Consider the following 23,953-nt stretch of genomic DNA (forward strand, 5'->3'; position numbering starts at 1 on the left):
CCCCAACCCCCTGATGTCCCTGCTCTCTGTGTGACAGGGGGTGGCGCACACCTCCCCATCGACCCTGCCTTGACTGTGACAGGGGGCAGTGCCCCAACCCCCCAATCGGCCCCACCCTGAGCGTGACTGAGGGTGGCATTGCAACCTCCCAATCCGCCCTGCTTTGTGCATGACAGGGGGCAGCGCCCCAACTCCCCAATCAGCCCTGCTCTGAGCCCGACCAGGGGCTGCACCTAGGGAGTCCGTGTTGATGAAAATACCTTTGTGGCTGTGGTGACTGGCAGTGGCTGCAGCAGCAGGGTGATGGGGCTGGCACCTTCCCCTGATCACCTCCCACAAAGGGAGGCCAGACTGCGGCTAAGGCCTGCTCCCCAAGGGAAGCAGGGAGCAGGCCTAAACCGTCAGTAGGACATCCCCTGAGGGCTCCCAGTATGTGAGAGGGGGCAGGCTGGGCTGAGGGATGCCCCCCCACCCAGTACACGAATTTCATGCACCGGGCCCCTAGTATATATATATTTCTTTATTGATTTCAGAGAGGAAGGGAGAGGGAGAGAGAAATAGTAACATCAATAATGAGAGAGAATCATTGATTGGCTGCCCCCTGCACGCCCCACACTGGGGATAGAGCCTGCAACCCAGGCATGTGCCCTTATTCAGAATCGAACCTAGGACCTTTCAGTTCACAGGCCAACGCTCTATCCACTGAGCCAAACCAGCTAGGGCAATCTTCACTTTTTTCATATAAGCAACATATAGGTAAATAAAGGTCCACAAAATACCCAATTGTGTGTGCTCCCTACCTTCACCCCCCCTAACCAACCCAATGCAACAAAACACACATTAATGATTGAATACTTAACTGATCCCAATAAGCAATTTACAATTCAAAATGGTCAGCCTTGCAAGGAGGTCCATTAAAAACAGAAATTATAGCCCTAGCCAGTTTGGCTCAGTGGACGGAGCATCGGCCTATGAACTGAAGGGTCCCGGGTTCGATTCTGGCCAGGGGCACATGCCCGGGTTGTGGGGGGCGTGCAGGAGGCAGCTGATCGATGATTCTCTCTTATCATTGGTGTTTCTATCTCTCCCTCTCCCTTCCTCTCTGAAATCAACAAAGAAATATATTTTTTAAAAAAACAGAAATTATAACACAAATCATGATAATTCTGTGAAAATCATTTTTATAGACATTTAAGAATTATTGTGACCGCAGAATGTCATGATCTCTTGCTTCTAGGGGCACTTTAGGGAAATAAACTTCAAAGAAAACATTGAGCCAGATTCTCTTCCTTTTGAACTCTGCAGGAGCTCTCACTGGATGAAATGTGTGATAATGTGGTGGCTCTTAACTTTTCAAAGAATTCTCCTATTATCATGATCTGGCAGCAAAATTTTTGGTTTTGTACCAATACCAACCAGGTGCCAGGTCACACTGAAGAAAAATTAATAACTTCTTCAAGATAAAACCTGAACTCTGTTTCTAAGCAACCTCAAATGCATTAAAATAGTTTCACATAAATTATGTATGTGAGTCTCTACAATCTTGGCTTAATTTTCCTCCCAGGTGCTTCATTCTTTCCTGTACTTCATCCACCTGAGCTGTGACTATGACTTGTCTGTTTACTGTCTGTCAATCCCTCCTGTCTCCAAACACACTAGACCAGGGGTCCTCAAACTTTTTAAACAGGGGGCCAGTTCACTGTCCCTCAGACCACTGGAGGGCCGGACTATAGTTTTAAAAAAAAAAAACAACTATAAACAAATTCCTATGCACACTGCACATATCTTATTTTGAAGTAAAAAAAAAAACAAAACGGGAACAAATACAATATTTGTATTTGCATGTGGCCCGCGGGCCGTAGTTTGAGGACCCCTGCACTAGACTGTAAGTTCCCCCAGGGCAAACGCCTTACAGATTTTTTTAACTGCTTTATCCGTTGCACCTACCACAGAGCATAGCACATAATCGTCACTCCATTATTTCTTAAATTGTTAAATTAATGTTACCACATTACACTTTGTTTGCTATTGTATTCCCTTCATAAGACTAATTTCTTGAGGATGATGTAAGTATAACATAGATCTTTGTATCTTTGTATAACATAGATGCATTGTCCTGTGCAGTGCATGGAACAGCATAAAAACTGAATAAATTAATGTGCTAACTAATTAATTAGTCAAGCATATATGTTTACAGCCCATGTGAGGACACTGATATGATTGTAAATATGCTGCTCAGTCAGTACTTCTGGTCAAATGTTTTAAAAGCCAAAAAAAAGTCAAAACATTTTTCAAGTCTATGCTAAATGCAAGGCAAATGTGAGGGTGTGTATACTGTTCAGAGACCATTCTTTAATATGTCCCTTTTCTGAGCCATAACTTAAAGCTGATAATCCTAAAGCTTCCAGTCAAGATTATTTCATTCTCAATAAAATGTTCACTAGCAAACATGCTTCCTAATGTCTAGCCTTCATTCTATTTATTCATAGTGGAGATGACCAACATTTCATAAATGGAGAGTCATTCTTCAGTCTATTCAAGAGCAAACAGTCTCTTTATTTTGATCCTCCTTGACATGTCATTTGCTGTACTGCCCATTGTCTCCATGTCATTTATGTACCATTACAGATGGGGTACACATAGCTTTTAAAAGGTTTCATAGATTAGAGTAACCCCCTACATCTATTATATTTCATAGTTTCCAATGCTTCCATGTCTTATTCTGCTACTGAAGACTCTTACTATTATGGGTTCAATTGTGCCCCCCTGAAAAAGATATATATGAATCCTAACTCTCAGGACCTCAGAATGTAACTTTATTTGGTAACAGGATCATTAGAGAGGTGACCACGTTAAAATGAGTACATTAGAGTGGGTCCTAACCCAATATGACCGGTGTGCTTATTTAAAAAAAAAAAAAGGAAATTTAGACACAGAGACAGACACAGAGGGAGAATGCCATGTGAAAATAAAGGCAGAGTTCAAAATGAAGCCTATTCAAATCAAGGACCACCAGAGTGCCAGCATCTCACCAGAAGCTGGAAAGAGGCATCGAACAAATTCTCCCTCACAGACTCCGAAGAAACCAAACATGTTGATACCTTGGTCTCGGCCTCAGACTGCTAGCCTTCAGAACTGTGAAACAATACATTTCCATTGTTTAAGTCACCCAGTTGTTTGTACTTTGTTACAGCAGCCCTGGAAAACTGACACAAAGGTCCTAAGAAGTGGGAAATTCTATATTTGGACAATGCACATAGAGCGGCAAAATGAACAGAGGTGATGCCCTTTTGATGAAAACCACCAACAAAGCAAAGGTTTCAGATGGGGAATTAGGTGGGGGCATAATTCAGAGAAGGAACTGGGTCCAGTTCACAGAAGAGGAGGCTTAAATTTAGAGGGGAAAAAATTACTTTCTTGGAGTCTGAGGTAAAGATAAAAAAGTACTAATTATAATGATCATGTTGATGACAGTGTTTACCATTTATTAAAAAAGCATCCTATGTCTGGCATTATTAGCTATCACTTAGTGTATGGAAAGTGCTTACAGAGAATGATGGTCAATTTTATATGTCAACTTAGAGGGTGTTTTTCAGTGAGATTTACATTTAAATTAGTAGAACTTGGGTAAAGCAGACTGGCCTCCATAATGTGGGTGGGCCTCATCCAATCAGTTGGTGGCCTTCATAGAACAAAAAGACTGACTTCCTCAAACAAGAGAGAATTCTCTTGTAGACTGCCTTCAGAGTCATACTGGAACATCAGCTCTCCTGAGTCTCCATCATACCAGTCTACCCTGAAAATGTGGACCTACCACCTACCTAATCACGTGAGCCAATTCCTTATGATAAATAGGAATATCTATAGATATAGATTATAGAGATATATAGACATAGGTATAGATATAGATGATTAGATATAGATAGACATAGACATAGACATAGACATAGACATAGACATAGACATAGACATAGACATTTCCTATTGGTTTTGTTGCTGTGGAGAACCCTGACAAATAACCATATTAAATACTCAATGAATGTTAGATACCATACTAATGCTGAGCTGTGTTAAGATGAGGATAACTCATTATAGTGACGAATATAACATTATCAAAAGATTAAGTAAATTGCCTAAGATCACATTGTTATTAATAAGACACAGAGGATTCCAGCCAGGTCTGTCTGATCCCAAAGTACGTATTTCTTCCACTATGTATTGCTACCTAAGAGTTGACACTGAGGACAGAGATAAAGTAGAATGTGAGATTATTTTCTTAGGGTATAGAAAGGATGACATGAGGAACTCCAGGGAAGATCAAGAACAATCAATATGGGGAAACTAATTCAGTGGTTTTCACACTGTGGGCTCCAGCACATACTGTTTCCCAAAAATACCTCAAGGAGTTCACCAACTTTTTATTTGAAATGTTAACGTCTTACAATTTAAAAAACATGAGTTAAAAAATCATACATTCTCAAATATGAAAATTTTAGCACAATGGATTCATCCAAACATTAGCCTGGACTGCCAGGCTAAATCACTTAGTGTCCACTATGTAGAGAACTTCCCGACATCTCTCAGCACGTATTTAAACATATTGCAATCTGTCATTATTATTTCCACACTACATAAGTAAGTGTGTCACTACAGGCACACGTGGGCCAAGCTCGGTTAATATCTCTGGTATGCCTGCTCATACAAGGTTTCATCCCAGTATAACAGAGAGTTGTATAATCCCCAGAAAATAACAAGCCATGTGTGATATTATCATGGTTTCACAGTACTTTACCATGCTTGCTCAACAATAAGGTGACATTGATTATAGGACTGATCATCAATTTAATAATAGCCTTTCCAAAAAGAAATGTTACATTAAATATACATAGTTTTTTCAGGAAATTTTCAGTATTATATTCCTATTTATATAATTATCTGTCAGTTTCTACTTCAGAATCATAATTAAAGTTTTATTCTAAGCCTTCTTCACATTGAGGTAAAAATATTCTTTTGAATCACTCTTGACTATTCACAGCTACAAGTAGGGTTACAGTGACAAGCTACATTCTTAACACCTTCAACTGTAGGATAGGCAGTATAATTTCAAATCACAGTGAAGTTCTGAGCTTGGGCAACTTCTACCTGAATTACAGCACTTGGTATTCCAGACAAACTTCAGAGTAAATATTAAACACTTCTTTCAAAACTAGATCACAGAGTAATCTTTCTCAAGCAATTGTGGAGCCCTAGCAGGTTTGGCTCAGTGGATAGAGCATCAGCCTGAGGACTGAAGGGTCCCAGGTACATGTACAAGTTGCGGGCTTGATCCCCAGTAGGGGGCGTGCAGGAGGCAGCTGATCAATGATTATCTCTCATCATTGATGTTTCAATCTCTCTCTCTCTCCCTTCCTCTCTGAAATCAATAAAAATATATTTTTGAAAATAAGAATGAAACTATGAAGTGCATCCAATGCAAACAATTCAGTAGAGGTCACAGAAATATATGCTTTCTATGCATTGCTAAATCCCAAACTATAATTTATTCCTGAGCCTAAGGTGACAAGTTTCTTTCTTTGAAGCTCCAATTGGCTTTAATTAAGCAATTCGTGAATAGGACAACATCCCATTTAGCAACTAGAACTTACTCCCTGACAAATTTCTTTTAACGTCAATTATAAGAGGTATCTCAATTTCAGAACCATAACATTGTGAAAAATGCAAGCATATAGGAACAAGAACACAGCACACATATATGTTGTATATTCACTTTAGCCCTTATGTGGGGTCAGGAGGCTTACCATAGCTTTGTAGTTATGGAAGGGATCTTGTCTTATTGTTACTTTTATTTATATATATCACAATTATATGGAAGATTTCATTTGGAAATTAGGATTCACTGATAAAAGTGGTTTTTTTTCAACGTGAGAAACACTGCACTAGGAAAATCCAAGAATTATATACACAAAGTGTCAAACATGAACTTGAAGAGCCATCTGCCAGGTGTTCTCACTCTTCCTTCAGCCCCAAGAAAGAGAATAAGACTAAACATAGAGAAACAGATGACCCGAATGATGAACTAGGCATTGGTGATCACAGATGGACATCCAGAAGGGTGTGGCTGATAGTGAGAGGAACTCTACACTGACTGACCCTGGAATGCAGCTGAGGGCATGACGTTAGTAAGGTAAGAAGAGTAGATGCAAAAACTCAACAGAAAGCCTGGTTCTGTAGTAGGTTGGAGGAAACAATGAGGGTGATGGCTACTACCTGATGGAACAAATCAGGATAAGAAACACAGTGGGGGTCGAATTTTGTGCAACTGACAATGTTTGGCTACTGGTAAACTTTTTGCTGACCACATCTTTTACTCTTCAGCTAGACATTTAGAATTTTAAAGACCTCATCCTATCTAATAAAAGACAAAAAGGGTAATTAACCGTACCTCCGCTATGCTTCCCATTGGCTAATCAGCAAGATATGCAAATTAACTGCCAACAAAGATGGTGGCTGGCAGCCACGCAGCTGAAGCGAGCAGGAGGTTTGCTTGCTCCAGTGATGGAGGAAGCCAAGATTCCCCACCTGCCGCGGCCCAGCTCTAAGCTCTGAAAGCAACAATGTTTCAATTATAGAAGCTAAACAAACCCCAGATACCTGCTTTCAGCCAGCGGCCTCAGAGCTGGGAATGCCAGTGACAGCAACAGAGTTTCAATTATAGAAGCTAAACAAACCCAGATACCTGCTTTCAGCCAGCCACGGCCTCAGAGCTGGAGCAGGCTCTCAGTTCCAGTGACAGCCATAGAAGGTAAATAAATCCCAGAATAAAAGAAAAAGAAAAAGAAAAAAAGGAGAGGCTGGAAGCTTCAGTCACCCGCCAGCCTGAAAACGGCCCTCAGCCCCTCACCCAGACTGGCCAGGCACCCCAGTGGGGACCCCCACCCTGAAGGGGGTGTGGCCAGCCTGAAAACAGCCATAAGCCCCTCATCCAGGCTAGCCAGGCACCCAAGTGGGACCCCCACCCTGATCTGGGACACCCTTCAGGGCAAACTAGCCGGCCCCCACCCATGCACCAGGCCTCTATCCTATATAGTAAAAAGGTAATATGCAAACTGACCCTAACAGCAGAAAGACTGGGAATGACCTGTCACTATGACACACACTGACCACCAGGGGGCAGACGCTCAATGCAGGAGCTGCCCTCTGGTGGTCAGTGCACTCCCACATGGGGGAGCTCTGCTCAGCCACAAGCCAGGTTGATGGCTGCCAGTACAGCGGTGGTGGTGGGAGCCTCTCCTGCCTCCTCAGCAGCGCTAAGGATGTCCGACTGCAACTTAGGTCTGCTCCCCGCTGGCAAGTGGACATCCTCTGAGGGTTGCTGGGATGCCAGAGGGATGTCTGATTGCCATCTTAGGCCCAATCCCCCAGGGAGCAGGCCTAAGCCAGTAGGTGGTCATCCCCCGAGGGATCCCAGACTGCAAGAGGGCACAGGCCGGGACCCCGCCCCCCCAAGTGCACAAATTTGTGTGCACCGGGCCTTTAGTTAACCTATAACAATGCTTCCCCCTACCTCACCCAGAGTCAAGAAGTAGCTTGTCACAGGGACTTAAGCAAATCAATAATGGGAGGGCATGTTTCTGACACTTTTAAGAATTGAGTTTAATGCTTACTTAAATGATATTATTTATAATGCTTGTATCAAAATATAATAAATTTTGGAGAGAAAAAAATATTAAAATTTATATACAAAATGAAGTAAAATTATATAATTCACCAACTCCATTCTAGCTTTTTGGATATTCTGATGTACTGGTTAAGAATAGAGTTTTAAAACGATGAAATTATATGGATAGCAATACTAATAATGTAAACTAAATTACTTAGTGGAAATATCAGTTTAATTATCAAATGAGCAAAGACAAACATAATTATTTATTATTTACATTTTACTTAATGATATCAAGGTTTTATTGGTTTCCTGTCACTGAAAAATAGCAAATTTAATCTATATTCCAGTTGTACATTGAGGAAAAAACTAATGTCTAATAGAGTAGAAAAACTTTTTTCCTAGCAAAAACAACTTTGGTAATTTTCTTTTTGCCTGACATGAATTAGCTAACTCCATTTCATTTTATAATAAATTGTTTCCTCAATAGGACAACAGATTATAAAAACACATTTTCATAATTATTACTTTGTGTCTGGGAATTTCATCAGTTATTTTGTAGTCTCAATACATATCAAAATTACCAGTTTCCTGTACCTAAACATTCCATGACAATGGAATGCAATCCTTTTAGATAATAGTATCTCTAAGGTAAATAATCTCACCAAATATCAAATTATGGGGTCACAATCTGTAAAAATAAAAAAAAAAATAAAAAAAGAATAGAGTTTTAGAATTAGATCAATCTAAGTTCACATCCTGTCTTCAGGGTAATTAGCTGGGTGAACTTGTATGAACACTTTAGTCTTTCTAAATCTCCTGTGCCTTATATGGGGAATATATTTAGAATTGTTTGAAAAATTCATTGAGATAATATGTATAAACCCTGGCACATGGAAAGTGCTTAGTAAATGTTAGAAGACAGTGGGAGGCAAGACTGCTGACTTCAGGAACTATTTAAGAAGAAATTTTGAATTTTGTGGCAACTGAACTATATCTATGTTTCTATTGTTAATTTACTGAAAAGTAGTGAAATTTCAAAATTCTCTTCCATGAAACCAGAGGTTTAAAGAAGGATGTTAGGGAATGGTGGCGTCGGCAGCGAGGGCCGCTATGGCCCTGCGGGCCAGTAGCAGTCGGCCCGTGGCCTTTGTCAGGAAAATCCCCTGGACCGCCTCTTCAAGTGAGCTGAGAGAACACTTTGCACAGTTTGGCCATATACGAAAGTGCACTGTACCTTTTGACAAAGAGACTGGCTTTCACAGAGGTATGGGTTGGATTCACTTTTCTTCAGAAGAAGAATTTCAGCCAAAGCCAGTTTGGTTCGGTGGATAGAGCGTCGGCCTGCGGACTGAAGGGTCCCGGGTTCGATTCCGGTCAAGGGCATGTACCTGGGTTGCGGGCACATCCCCAGTAGGAGATGTGCAGGAGGCGGCTGATTGATGTTTCTGGCTCTCACTGTACCTTTTGACAAAGAGACTGGCTTTCACAGAGGTATGGGTTGGATTCACTTTTCTTCAGAAGAAGAACTTCAGAATGCACTACAATAGGACAGTCATGTTATTGATGGAGTAAAACTCCATGTTCAAGCTCAGAGACCAAAAGTTTTGCAAGGGGATCAAACATCTGATGAAGAGAAAGAGTTTCAAGACTATTACTACCTATTAAATAAAGGAACAAAACAAAACAAAACAAAAAAACAAACAAACAAAAAAGAAGGATGTTAGGAGAAAGAAGTTTAATAGAGATGGAAGAAGATGAAATTACCTCCATATCCTACATTTTGTGATTATTTGGTAGAATCCTGTTTTAGTTTTTCAAATATGTAGTTTTCTAATCTTTAATTAAGGTTGAGAAGTAGTATTTGGACAATTTAAACCCATTTTCTTAAGACTGACCTAATGGTCCTCAGGTTTTAATAAGGCGAACTAAATTATCTGAAATGCAAAAAACAAAAATAAAAAAAATAATAAGATGTGTTTGCTCTCTTCCAGAGATTCTGATTTAGTAGGCATACAGTGGGTCTAGGAATCTGCATATTTAATGTGATATATAATTATTACTAAATTAAGATATTAATTTAATAATTGAGATGCATATATTCAAATATATTTTTAGAGCAGGTGATTGGCAGACTACAATTTGAGGTGCACATCTCTAAAGCTTAGAATATTGCTAACTAGGAAGTAAGAGCTCCTAATTTTAAAAGCATAAACATTTATCTAAAAAAAATTATCCTATTTCTAGCTAATTTTCCTTTCAACAGAATAAGCTTTGATCAAATTTTCATTAACAGCAGATTTGGTGAATCATTTTTAAAAATAAGTTATTTGTGTCTACTCATGCCAAAATCTGACTCTACTCTGCATTAACGGTGGCTAGAGTGACAGAGTGTGACCCAGGAAACACAAGAATTATTCTGGCAGCAGCAGAAACCACTGAATCAGCAAAAACTTGTATGAATTCAAGAAGGCTGCCAGAATCCAAGGACTGTGTTCAAGAATTGAATGCAATTTTCAGTTCTAAATGTAATGATCTTATATTTGCATTTCATAGGACATATTTTCCATTTTTTTAAAAAAATACATTAGTTTTTGCTATCAAGGAATTATATTGTTGAGTTTAGAAAAGTTTATTTTATTATGTGAGGTGACTTATTCACTCAGTTTTATAAATTGAGGGGAAGCAACGTGTGTCACCCCAAAATATGCCCCTTTGGGAATTGATTACTTTAAGCTGGTTAATTTTAAGAAACAAGACTCAGGAAAACCCTCTGACCTTCCCCTTACTGCCTAAAGGAATTAGAGGACCTGATCCAGGAAGGAAGCTGCCATCATAGATAACTATGGTTTAATATAAACCCGTGTATGATAGGGAGAAACCTAGCAAGGCCCACTGGATCAAAGTTCCCTGTGTCCCACTTTTAAAGATGACCCAGCAAACATTTGTTTACTAAAACGTTTGCTTTTCCATCTCCATGCGACTTGCCTTCCTGAGTTTTTAAGTCCAGGACCACAACTGCCTCCTTTCCCTTTGTTAATGATGACATATCTATAAGCTTCCATTGTCCTATGTGTCCTAGGGCCTGACATTCCTACAGAACTCCCATACGTACATATACATTAAATTTGGTCATTTTCTCTTGTTAATCTGTCCTGTTAATTTGATTAGTCCAACCAGAAGAATTTCTAATGGTGGAAGGAAAATTATGTTTCTACCCCCACAAAATCAATAAAAATTATGGACTCCTTTATTAAGTAGAGTAAGAGGAAAAATTTTTTATAGATTTTAGAGCACATTTGCACTCTAACGAGAAAAATTGCATCATTAAAAATATTAACGTGAAATTTCCAATAAAGAAAAATAATTAGAATGCATAATAATCTTTTTTAATCCTCTCCCAAGGACATGCTTAGAGAGAGGAAGGGAGAGAAAGAAAAATTGATGGGTTGCAGCTCATGTGCCCCGAGTCGAACCAGCAACCTTTAGGTGTACAGGATGACGCTCCAGCCAACTCAGCCACACAGCCAGGGCTATAATAAGTTTTGATATATGTGCTAAGTCTTCAAACTACTATAATATATCAGGAACTCATTATTTATGCTAAAAAAATGCATAAACAAATAAATAACAATTTGTGTTTCAATGTTATTACTTTTACATAATGAGCTCATTTTATAGTGATTGTCTTTCTAGCTAATAAAATTTTATTGCATAAAAACTTAGCTCTACTGTTACTGGGATAGCTACCTCTTTGGTTTGATTTCACCAGTTTCATAAACTCTTAATATAATGAATAAAATGTTGGATCTCATTGTAGTTAGATATTGTAGTCTCTGAATTAACTGAATTATGTAAATACCTAGTGTCTAACTGTATTAATGATTTGGTCCAAGTACGCCCCATAATTAAATTAATCCATTGGGGATTTATTTGCTTTGTGCACTTTCATTCACAAGGCATATATACAAGCTATACATTGATGTTTATGGGTAAAAGAGAGTAATAATGTGAGGAAGTTCTAGGTAAAAGTGAGTAGAAAAGAGGTGAATGTGAGTTTTTGGAAGCCAAACCTATCTTTGAGTTGAAAGTAAAAGTTCTTTTGGTAATAAGAATTTGATCAGCCTACTTATTACTTTATTTTTTAAAATGTATTCAGGGGCCCAAGACTAAAATGAATTTTAAAAAAATTTAAACACTAAATTATGCCGTACATTTAGGGGAAAAAAAGGAAATAATAGTTTTAATAATCTGGCTTAAAATTAAATTTATCAGGCAACCTGAATATTCACATGAGATTTGAAAAGAAAAATATTTCAGGGACAAAAGCCTACTATGGTAAATTTAACTGCCATTGATCTTTTGAACTATCTTAAGCTGGAATTTTCCTAGAAAGTTCTGTGAACTATATAAAAAAACAAAAAGAACAGCTTTTCCTATTTCATGTTATACTTTAGAACACATGATAAGCCAACTAACATTTTAATTCTAAATGGAATTAAAGCATTTTATCTTCAGATTCCAAATGAAAAGCTTTTTAAATTCCATATTTATAAGTAATTTTTTTCATTTCCCTCTAATATTAAATTTTAGAAGCATAGCCATAAGCTGAATTAGTCAAGTTTTATCTCATTCAACAAGTATATTTTAAGGGCCTACTATGCACCAGACACTAGATACCAAAAGATGGATAAGATAGAGCCTGTGCCTTGAAGGACAGATGCATCAAAATATTCATATGCACAAAATAAGTAAAGAATAAATGGTGATAAAAGAGAAGGCCATGTGAAGACAAAGACAAAGGCAGAGATGGGAGTGATGTGGCCACAAGCCCAGGGATGCTGGAGTCACCAGGACCTGGAAGACAGGAAGTGTCCTTCCCTAGATATTCAGAAGGCACACAGGCCTGCCTTCATTTCAGACTTTTGGTCTCCAGAGCTGTGAGAGAATAAATGATTGTTGTTTTAAGCCAAAAAAAAAAAAAAAGAATTAATGATCAATAGATTTCCTATAAGTCAAAAACTATTGGAAAAGTTATCTAATAGCTGTTAAGCTACTACAGTATTTTCCTCTTCTGAAAAATTTATATTGAATGTAGCAGTGTTTCATTTCCTTTATAAATTGGTTACTGCGTACAATAACATTAATTATATATGAGCCTTGAAAAGTTTTTCTAAATTTTTATTTTAAACTAAGTAATTTTGCAAATTTTAAAGCTTTTTGCAATACAATACAAAAGGAATACTTTGTGACATGTGAAAATTAGATGAAATTCCTATTTCAGTACCAATAAATAAAGTTTTATTGGAACAAAGCCATGCCCATTTGTTTGCACATTGTCTATGGCTGCTTTCCCACTTTGTCAGAGACCACGTTGCCCCTAACGTTGGAAATATTTACTTTCCATCCCTTTATAGAAAGTTTGCCAACCCCTGATCTAAAGTATAGCAAAGGATTGGTTGAAAGAGTAAAGCTTTGTTGTGTTGCTTCATTTTCCAGAGTTCATAGAGGTGTTTAAAATAAATAAAATGTGCAAAAAAGAGCTTCCTAGATAGTTTCTCCAGTTGGTGCCTCTAGAACTGGGGTAGCTCATCCCAGCCAGCAGAGGCTGCATTTTCTTGTTGCTCATATAACTGGTACTGGGCTCCAAGGTCTGGCCCTTGAATCAGCTCTAAACCCAGCTGTTGGCACCTCTAAGATTCTGCCTACTAAGCTTAATTTTCAAATACTGATCTTCCTGGTACCAGATGAAATTCTTGGATCCCTTTTTGAAGTTAAGAACTTCACTAGGCATTTGAGGGTAGGTGTGAAGTTGGGTAAAAGGTGGGTGCACCTCTGCAGGCAGTGCTAAGAAAGAAAGCTCTGCATGTTTTAACAGACTCAACGTTTTAACATGAAACAAGGATACATAATCTTTTCAAGATAATAAGAATCTTTTTTCAACACACAAAAAAAACCTCACTGCAGAAAAACAAAACCTGAAGCTCCAGCAGGTTTTCAAACCTACTACTTGAATGTCTATGATCATAGAAATCAGTTTAAAATGTTTCAGTTATAGTGGTGGGGAGGAGAAGAGGGGCTTCTCATATCAGGTGGTCAGTTTGGAGGGTCCTGAGTAGAATTTCTAAGTAGAATCTAACCAGTTCTGTCCATAAAATACAGTTGCTTGTTCCAGAACACGCTCCCAGGGGACTCTGTACCACGACTCAGGCAAGCAAGTGGGCACTTTAACTTCTTCCCTGGAGGCCACTCTGGACTTGACTGAATGGTGTGAGGGAAGTCTTCTGTCGCCTCAGACACGTGACATCCCTCACCTAAGACCAAGCTCTAGGGCACTTTAATATATTTTCAAACAGCCATGTTCCCTGCCTTTGAGCCATGGACATCATTTCCTTTTTTATTTTAAAGAGAAGCAGAGGGTCTGCATAGGCCCCACCCCTTCCCAAAATCTTCTCCAACTGAATCTCCTCACTCACCAAGCTTCACTACCAGACACACCCAAGCCAGAAAATCTGCACATTGTCCTTGATTCTTCCCTCTCCTTTGTCTTCCTTACCTAAGTAATAACCAAATCTGTTAATTTTACCTCCTCTCTCTCTCTTTACTCCCACCAATGCTCTTTCAGTTCATTTCTTTTGCAAAGCTGCCACAGCTCTGCACTTGCCATGCCACTCCCCTGCTTAAAATCCATGCCTTTTCACTTCCAATATGATAAAGCCCAGAGCTCACAAAGCCCCTTATGATCTGGCCATTGCTCGAGTTTCAGACCAAATTATCCCCAAATCTTGCTCACACATCTTATGCTCCAGTCACGGGGAACTTCCCTGAAACCTTCAAAGGTGCCAGGATCACTCTTACTGCCAGTCCTATACACAGGTTGCTGCTTCTGTATTTAAATTTGTCCTAACCATCCCCACCCTTTGTCTGGATAGTCTTCTTTCCGTGTCAACACAAGAGTCACTCCTCCAGCAAGCCTTACTTAACCAGCCTCAGCCTGGATGAGATGCCCGTTGGGATGTTTCCATAAGCCTTGAGACTCTGGGTTTCAGAGAATGTTTTTCATGCAGGCAGCACCAGTTTTTTCTGGAGCACCTCAACCTTCTTAAGGGATACAAAAGGTGGTGAATAAATGAATTAGGGAATCCTTCACGCTGCCCTGAATCATGGCCTAGAAGGAAGTACTGCTCTGACTCAGCTCCTGGAAACAACCTCTGGGAGAAATCCCTCCTTGTAGCAGAGTAAAGCCCAGTTTCAGGGCTGAGAATCTTAGCAATAAAGACTTAGCAGAAATCTTCAAACCATGATTTTAGCCCATGAGCAAGGAATTAGCAGGCAGGCTTTCCCACTAATGCTAAGGCCTAGCCATAAAGGAACCCAAGAAAAATCTGATGGAATAAAATCTGTCCAGGCTCCTCTTGCTTTGACACCTTTTTATCAGAAGGATGCTAAAAGACCATTGAAAGCCATCAATCTGCAATATCCATCAGCCTCTGGGGTTGTCATCATTACAAAGAAATGTGCATCGAACTTTCTATGCAGGAGTCTCGAAATGGTCTGCATGCTTTACTAAACAAGTCATAGAAGGCCCTGACAGCCGGGGCTTTACAATTTGAAACAGTCATTGATGTTAAAAGATAGTAATAAGCCTGTGGAGCCACACAGAGAACAGCTAACTTGCCAAGCCTTGCGACCTGGATACAGATCTTCCGGAGCTCTATAAGAATGCATTCACTCTGCATCAAGCAAGCTAATTGAATTTTTACAGATTTTTTGCTAAAAGAAGCCTAAGCTCTTTGCTGACAGGAAGCTCCATAGTAAAGCCACTTTGTGATGCTAATCTCACGCTTAAAACTAGGTAAATTCTTAAGAGCTGATGACAAGCATCTGAAAGAGGAATGTTTTGCTCTGTGGTAATGCACCTAATGTATTTAAAGGCAAGCTTCAGGCAGGATCTCCAAACAACCAGATCTCTCTCATAATGTTTTCCCCTTTTGATCTCCTGGCATTGAGGGGATTTGTGCCAGGGAAGTGACCTACACAGATGCGTCAGGAATCAGTGGAATCAAAATTACCAAAATTGCTGCTGAGTCAGAGGTGTTTTTAAATTTTGACAAACAACAGATAGCTGCATGCTAAATGGTTAACACCCTTCCGTGGTGGTTTTGCAATCCCATACTTATAGTGTAGCTCTATCACAGGGAAATTACAGGTTCGGGTGAAATGACACTAACAATAATAATAGATTTTAGAGTGGTGCATTTAAGAACTTTTTAAACAAGTTTCAACATTTATGCATTGAACATTACCACACTAGTCTTATTTCCTCCCTTAAAACATAAAAGAAAAACCATGGTTTCCCTAGTGTTGGCTTTGAGGAATACTTTGATTGTCACATCAAACATAAATTATTGATGAAGCAGTTAAGAAAAAGAGATTCCACATCTCTCTTTAGCAAAGTATGAATTTTAAAGCTATGTACCATATGCTATTTGTTTTAACTATATAGAAATACTCCTAGAGAGTCAAGTAATAAATTGAACTAGCAGATAAAGGCTATTGGAATACACTTCAAAACCAAGGAGGAATTTTTTAAACTAGTAAAATTAACTAAAAGAGACTTAACTATATATACATATATTTTATATTTTAAAATATGTAATTACAACATTAGTCACATAATGCAAAGTAAGTACTTTTAGAACTCTGAGTTAAAATCAAAATTGACACATATCCAAAATTGAAAAATCTCAACTGTATCATAACAAATCTAGACCAGCAAAAGGCAGATGGATGCAGAGAAATATTAAGAGGCTGGTACAGGAAGCAACATTTGTCAGTGTTCAGGCAACACTGTCCAGGATAGAGGGACCCCTGACCCCAAAGTGGTCTCCTATTCCTACAGGAGACAAAGCCAAGCAAGTACATGAAAACCCAGGACTGTCTCATGGCATTTTCTCATTGACTGACTAAACGAACTCATGATATTCAGGCACCCTTGACAGCTATACATCTCACTATAACTGAGCATCTCATATTAGCCTTTTGTTTTATGCAACTATTTCTTTTAATTTGGATAGTCTAAACTTTGTCTGAAAGACAAACCTTTGCATTGATTGGGACAGGACTAGACCTTTGATTGGTCAACTGGTCTCCCTTGGCAAGATGTCTATGAATACCCCCAACAATCTTCAAAATATCTATGACTGCCATAATTTTAGATTTCTGCATGCCTTGCAAACATGTAAATAAAATGCAGATATAAAATCGTGATTTTTTTTTTTTACAAAATGCCATAATTTATATAACCAAATTAGTGTGATCCTCTTCAAATTTGTCATCTTTATGAGTATTTCATTATATACTTACTAGAGGCCCAGTGCACGAATTCGTGCACAGGTAGGGTCCCTCGGCCTGGCCGGCAATTGAGGCCTATTGGGGACTGGCCAGCTGGGAGGAGGGACCCCAGGAGGTTGGCTGGCTGGCCCCCCAGTCAGGGCCTATTGGGGGGGGCGGCCAGCAAGGGGGAGGTACCGTGGAAGGCTGGCCGGCCGTGGTGAGGGGCCGAGGGAGGTTGGCTGTGGGAGTGCACTGACCACCAGAAGGCAGCTCCTGTGTTGAGCTGGAGGTCAGTGCGCATCGTAGCAACTGGTCGACTGGTGGTTCCAGTCATTCGGTGGTTCGGTGGTAACAGTCGCTTAGGCTTGTATATATAGAGATTATAATTATGCTTCTATTGCTCAAAGCACTTATGTTTCTCTTCATTAGGAAATGTCTTTAAAGTCTGCAATAATAATAATATTGAATGTCAACTGTAATTGAAAAATAAAATTTAAAAATAAAATAAAATTTGCAATGTGGTTTTTGAATGATAACACCTAAACTTAAGTAGCACTTGGCTGTTAACAAAGCAAATTATGATGAAAACTCTTTATACTTTCAGAGTGCATTAAATTTTGAGATAGGGTCAAAAGTCATTTTAGAAGCAAGTTCAAGTGACCAGTCTTGGGTAATATGACTTTTAATGAAAAGAAATTTGCATACTGTTTTTAAAGGTAATTCCATAACAAAAATGTAAAAACACTTTGATCAAGGGCAGAATGTTTAGAATAAGAGTTTGGTTTCTATCGGTAGCTATTTTGACCCACCACACCCATTCTGGTGTATAAATTCTAGCATATTTGTTTTAAAATCTCTCATTGCTTTGTGTCTAATAATTACAAAAGTATCCTAAGTTTTCTTAACATTAATCTGAGACAATATGCATTTCTTTACTGAATTCTATCTTAGATCCTAACATTGACTCTTTGGTCTTACTTGAGACTTATCTGAGAGTTTATTGGAATCCCCTATATCCAATCATGTAAGAGATCGGTTGCATTGTATACTTGGATTTTGTGGGGCTCTAATAATTCCTCAGGTATACTGCTAACATTTATAAGCCGGTATGGACACCATGACCAAAATTCAAGCTGTATCATCTGACCATGGTCTGATACACAATCTCTCAACTGAACAGGATATGAGAAATTCAGGGCATGAGGGGAAAGACAGAGAACAAGCTGAATAAATATCTTAAAAGATATCAGAAAATGTAGTTTTGGAAAATTGTTCAAAATTGCTCTGTTGGTACACATTTGCAAATCAATTCCATTGGTATACGAATCTATGCCAACATATAATTTCTAGTTTAAAAACATCTTCATCCTTTATAAGAGCTTTAAGTTAATGTACTTGGTTTCCATGATATTCATAAGCTATTTTAATTTTTGCATGAAATTTTCTTTTAGATTGTTTATAAACATATTTATATACACACATATATGTATATATATCAGCATTATGATACTTGCGATGTCCCTCAAATTTGTACTTGATATGAAACCCATGCAAAATTAAGTACTTAATTTTTCCCAAAAGTTTATTAGCTTTCCAACAACAAACCCTAAACAATGAAAGATATTTAATATAACCTCTAACCCAGACCATAACAGCTTTACACTTTTATGACACTGAAACTGAATGGACCATATTCAGACAGTTAAATTCTAAGTCGTTTAACAACATATGATATAAACACATGACTTTTTCCTTATTTATCTGATAGGCCATGTCAGAGGAGATTTTACCTAATTTAAACTCTCATCCAGGCCCATTCATTGCATATACAGGCTGATAGTCACAAAATTATATTCAACAAAGATGAATTTAATATATTACATAAATAAGGTAAACAATATTGTAAAGAATATAAAAATATGGTAATTGATGATGATATAATAATGCTAACATTTGTGGGGAAACCACTTTACATGCACTTTTTCAATAGACTAACCCTTATTATGTAGGACCTACTAGTCTCCAAGTTTTAAAGGTCAATTCACACAAACACAGAGATGTTAAGTGACTTGCCTCAGGTCACACAGCTACTCAGTGGAAGATCCAAGATTTGAATCAAAACAATCTGAATCAAAGCCTAATGCTCTTGACCACTAAACACACTGTCTAATCAATGCAGAAGTTTTTGACCCTTTCAAAAGTATAACCCAGAAAGAAATTTATAATCACAGGCACTTAGGTGATAGTTCCTATAAATAGCAGGAACTTAACTTTTTAAAAACACACCTATTCTTATAACAACTTATTATGAAATAGTTTTGAAACAGGAATGAGTATGCTCTTAACAAACTTAGTAGTCATTATAATACTTTTTTTTTTTTAACAAACCAACCTGAGAGCCCTTTTAAACTATACTAACATTTATAAGCTGATGTGTTGGAGGGAAAAAAACTTTGGTAAATCAACAATAATCTCATTTAAATCAACAATGAGCTAATTTAAATTCCTTTAAGTGCTTAGAAGTAGCCAGGAGGTATTTGTTCTTCTGAAAACTTTATTTTTAGACTGATTGGCGTGTAGGTTCCTCAAAGTGCTCTACAAAAAAAGTCTACAATGTATGCCAATGAGCATTCTGATTTTATAAGCAGTAGGAACACAGATCAACAGATAATCCAGTTTTTTATAGACGGTGTAGCAGAAGGTGCTGAAAACATATCAACACACAATGAGTCAAGTCCTTCTCTCCCATTCACAGGGAGGAAGTTCTTTGGCCAATGCTCTCTCCTTAACACTGAGTTCCAGGCTTATTGCACATGCAGAGAATAAAACATAGATGTGAAAGCTGAGTCCCTTCCTCCCACAGGTACATATGGGTATATTTACATTTGGCTTTTCTGATACCTCAGTATGCTGATTCATTGGATAATTATGACTTAAGTAATATCCCATGAGAGAGTTGTACCTACTCATTCATTCATACAAGTATAACAGGAAAAGAAGACACAGTGTCCAAAGACACTTCAAATATGAAATGCTACATCTAAATTACACTTTGCCTACAACTTGGAATTGAGACAATATTTTTAAAAATCTCATTAGATGAAGCACGCAAATTTTTATAGATCATCACATACAAAGTAGTATAAGTACAACTTATTAAATATCATTTGGATATAACTGCAGTATCTATCCCCATGGCTTCATATTTCCATGATAATTCTGACCCTTTTAAAATATATAGCTTGTGGAATTGGCTTTTTTAAAAAAAGGGGGGGGGTGAGGACGGACTTGTTTTCATTCTTTAAAGAAAGAATAATAGAACTGTGAGAAATATTGTTTAGACTTACTCAGTATTATAAAAATAAAAACTTAATTTAAGCACATCGTACCCACGTCACCCATCTCCCCTAAAAAAAGTTCAAAATTCAGTCAACAAGTGTTTTCTGAGTACCTACTGCACGCAGGAATAGCTCTAGTAGCATGTGAGCCAATAAAGCATCTAAGTTCCTAAGGCACGAAGGGGAGAAAACACAAAGGACTAAACTTAAGCACCTTCACTAACAAGTTTATAATTCATAAACGTATTAGAAAAGCCCAAGAAAACAATTGCACAATAGCACGTTTGGGTCTTGAGAGCACGACTTTCAGCTGCTAGTTAAAACTTCAATGTTAAACTAAGGCTCACCATCCAAACAATTGGCTTCAGTTTATTCTTTTATCACTTCTGAATGTATTCGATTTTATTCCACAAAGGATTGCGCATCTTTAAAAAAAACCAAAAAGCGATTCCTCTTTCCCCAAAACCAGCCCAGACACTGGCCCTCCTCTGTCCTGGGCACGTGTGTTTCCAAAGCTCGGCTGGACACCCTCTCACCTGAAAAAAAGTTTGGAGATGACGCTGGCCTTTTCCAGAGGCGACCTCTGCATGGTCTCTGGGGACGCCGAGGTCCTTGCCAGGGCAGCTGGGCTCGAGCTCCTAATGCACAGCGCCCCACGCTTCGGGTTGCCTGCCTCTCGCCCCTTTTTCTCGGACCTGCTGTGATGTCATTTGCTTCCAACTCCCCCCACCCCTCACCCCACAAGCCTCCTCTTTCCTCGCGCTCCTTCCCCCGCCTCTACAGCCCAGCTTAAAAGCCAGGCGCTGCCTGGTCCGGCCCCACTTTTGCTCAAGCGACTCTTCCCTCCCCCTCCACACCCCCCACCCTCCGACCGCACCCCGACCGCTCCTTCCTCCTCGCCTCCTTCCCTCGCTCTCTGCCCCGTGCCTCTCTCTCTCCCAATTCCAACTCCCAACCTGCCTCCCTTACGCGCACTCCTTCCAAGTCCGCGTCCTTACCGCGCAGCGCCCGCCCAGCCTGCAGGTGAGGACAGTCGGGGCCGCTCTCCAGGTCCCGCCACCCACGCTCCGGGACGGAGGAGCCCCGGCCCGAGCAGAACCAGCCCTCCCCCTCCCCCGCCTCCCACCTCCCGGACCCTCCTCGGCTCCGGCTTCCGCGGGACCTCGGCGTGCGGCCGCCAACTTCCCCGCGCATTCATTCCCTTTGCTCCCTTTTTCTGAGATCCCAGCTGGGCTCGTTACCTTTGCAAGGTTCATCTTGAAGGGGGAACAGAAATATGTCCCTCCCGTATCAAAATGCAGCCCCAGAGAGCCGGAAGGTCCCCGCAGTGCCTGGTGTGTTCCCCTTAGCGCTTCCTCTGAGTGTCAGGGAAGAAGGAAGCTTTGTTAGTTTCAGGCTTAGGTGAGTGAGTTCCATGTGTATCTCAGACCCCGTAGGTGACTGGTTATTAAGGGACAGGAGGGGAGACATCCTACACGAGGTAAGAGGAGTTGTCCCTTTGTCCATTACTCGCCCAGGATCTGTTCATTGTCCTACGTTTTTCAGACCTGGTTGCATTTTTTTTATGTTTATTTTTTTATTCTAGAGGGAGAGAGAGAGAAACGTTGATTTGTTTTCCCACTTATTTATGTCTTCATTGGTTGTTTCTTGTATGTGCCATGACTGGGGATCAACCCGCAACCTTGGCATATACGTCGATGCTCTAACCACCTGAGTTACCCATCAAGGTCCCCACTTGCGTTCTTATGAAAAGCTTTTGTGTGTATTAACCACAACATGACATGTGGACAGTCTGCAAACTATCCCGCCCTCCTATAGATTTCCTAGTCTCCGTCAGCAAAACATCTTGACTAATATGCTGAAAGGAATGCAAACAGACTTTGAAGCAAAGGTAGCCTATTAACTCTGACCTGACTCAGAAACGCCATCTTCAACTCTGCAAGGGCATCTAAGCTCTCTTTCCCAGATGTGGGCGCCTTAGCTTCCCCCAGTCTTGCTGCTTAGATTGTGTGCCTGGCTGTGGTTTTTAAAGAGCCAAGCCTTTAATTCCTGAATCCTATTGTTTAAAAGAGCACATTGATTTTAAACTGAAAAACTCAAATGAAAGTAAAAAGTTTGGTCTGATTACTTTATTGCCTCCACATCTAAGGCAAGAGTGTTTGCTTGTGAATTACTTTTTTGTTGATTTGTGGTCACCTGAATACAGTATAACTATGCATTTCATAATAATAGAAAGACAAGCCCATGTATATAAATGGAATGCATTCAGCAGGTTTTTATAGCTCCAATTTGCATTTCAATGTCACCCTTTTTTATTTTAAATGGGTTTTTATAAACATTTAAGTTTTGTAATCCTAAATTTTAATAGGAGAGAAAATAAGATCAAAGAGACGACCCAAACTGCAGAAAGTCAGATACCAGGAAAGAACTTAAGTATTTCTAGAATCTAGATCATGATCCTTCCTTTAAATCTTGCATGTTTTCATCTCCAGTCTGACATATAAATTGGGGCCCTGTCTTCATTATTGACTTTTCCCAGGTTTGTGATTGAACTTTACCACCCCAGTACATTGTTTGCTTTATAACTGCTAGTGTAACCCATCAAATATAATTCATTTTGAAATAAATTGGTAATCAGTTCCTCTTTGTTACAAAGCAATAAAGAGATTAAGCATTAATTCCAAAAAAAATAAGATCATAGAAGCTGACCAAATGATAATGGTGCCAAGAGACCCCCCCAATATTTGTCAATCACCTCCTTCCTCTGGAAAGAATAAAAGAAATAGTGTGTATTTTTTTGAGTCCTACTAGTTGCTAAGTATCATCTCATGTAGGCCTTACAATAACTATTGAATAGGTGTTATTCTCCCCAATTTCCAGTTGAAGAAACAGACAAGAAAAGTTAACTAAATGCTTATAATGGTAGAGCTAAGATTCACATTCAGGTCTAATTCCAAACAATCACTTCTATCAATGTGCAGTATTGCTTCTAATCAAACCATCCCTTGTGAACTTATAGGCTATTATTTACATGCTAACTCAGTCTTTCTCCTCACATTAGTTTAATGAAATCATATCTGATAGATCTGTTCTAGAATGAGACAAGATAATAGAAACCTATAAACTAAGTAGCTACTGGATTTTTTTAAATAAATAACATTTAACTATAATATTCCATTTTCAATGTGTGTATACACATGCACATAGAAAACCTTAGATTTCTATCATAAAAGATTACATATCAAGTTTGTTCTTAGCATCGTAAGACTTAACCATTGTTCAGAATGTTAACATTTTGAGCAGACATGAACAAATTAACTGAGACATGATATTCAAGATTTGCATCTAGGTACATACCACATGCAAGAATTATAGACTTATGCAAAATGTTCAAATATGGCTGAAGGGCATGGCTGAAATCCCAAATGTGACTTTGAAAGTCACATGAAAGTCAGGAACATGAAAGAGATCAATGGGCTAGATGAGAGTAGAAGGTGGTAGTAAGAAACAGTGAAGCTCTTCTCTCCAAGCTGCTCATAATATTTTATTATAATATTATAATAGCTTATTTTTGTTGAGCACTTACCATATATGCCTGGTGCCATGCCAATACACAGCA

At 39.0% G+C, this 23,953-nt stretch overlaps 2 protein-coding genes across 9 annotated transcripts in view; one reads left to right on the forward strand and one right to left on the reverse strand.

The window, feature by feature from the left end:
* Positions 1-21,099, reverse strand: part of CFTR (cystic fibrosis transmembrane conductance regulator) — a 200,394-nt gene extending 179,295 nt beyond the window's left edge. For 7 of the 8 annotated variants that reach the window (XM_023763608.1, XM_023763605.1, XM_023763604.1 and 4 more), the window contains exons 1-2: positions 20,871-21,099; positions 17,254-17,441 (exon numbers count right to left, since the gene is read on the reverse strand). In XM_023763608.1, the coding sequence (XP_023619376.1) occupies positions 17,254-17,330 (77 nt within the window). In that variant the 5' untranslated portion in view covers positions 17,331-17,441; positions 20,871-21,099. The remainder of the gene's footprint in view (positions 1-17,253; positions 17,442-20,870) is intronic. The other variant, XM_006099978.3, reaches the window with a different exon arrangement.
* LOC111828184 (SRA stem-loop-interacting RNA-binding protein, mitochondrial) lies at positions 8,747-9,329 on the forward strand. The gene is made up of 2 exons (XM_023763611.1): positions 8,747-8,927; positions 9,155-9,329. The coding sequence occupies exons 1-2, from the start codon at positions 8,747-8,749 to the stop codon at positions 9,208-9,210; spliced, it is 237 nt and encodes a 78-aa protein (XP_023619379.1). The 3' UTR covers positions 9,211-9,329.
* Positions 21,100-23,953: the final 2,854 nt, after the last annotated feature.

Source organism: Myotis lucifugus, unplaced genomic scaffold (assembly GCF_000147115.1).
Source record: "Myotis lucifugus unplaced genomic scaffold, Myoluc2.0 scaffold_293, whole genome shotgun sequence".
NCBI classification, from domain to species: domain Eukaryota; kingdom Metazoa; phylum Chordata; class Mammalia; order Chiroptera; family Vespertilionidae; genus Myotis; species Myotis lucifugus.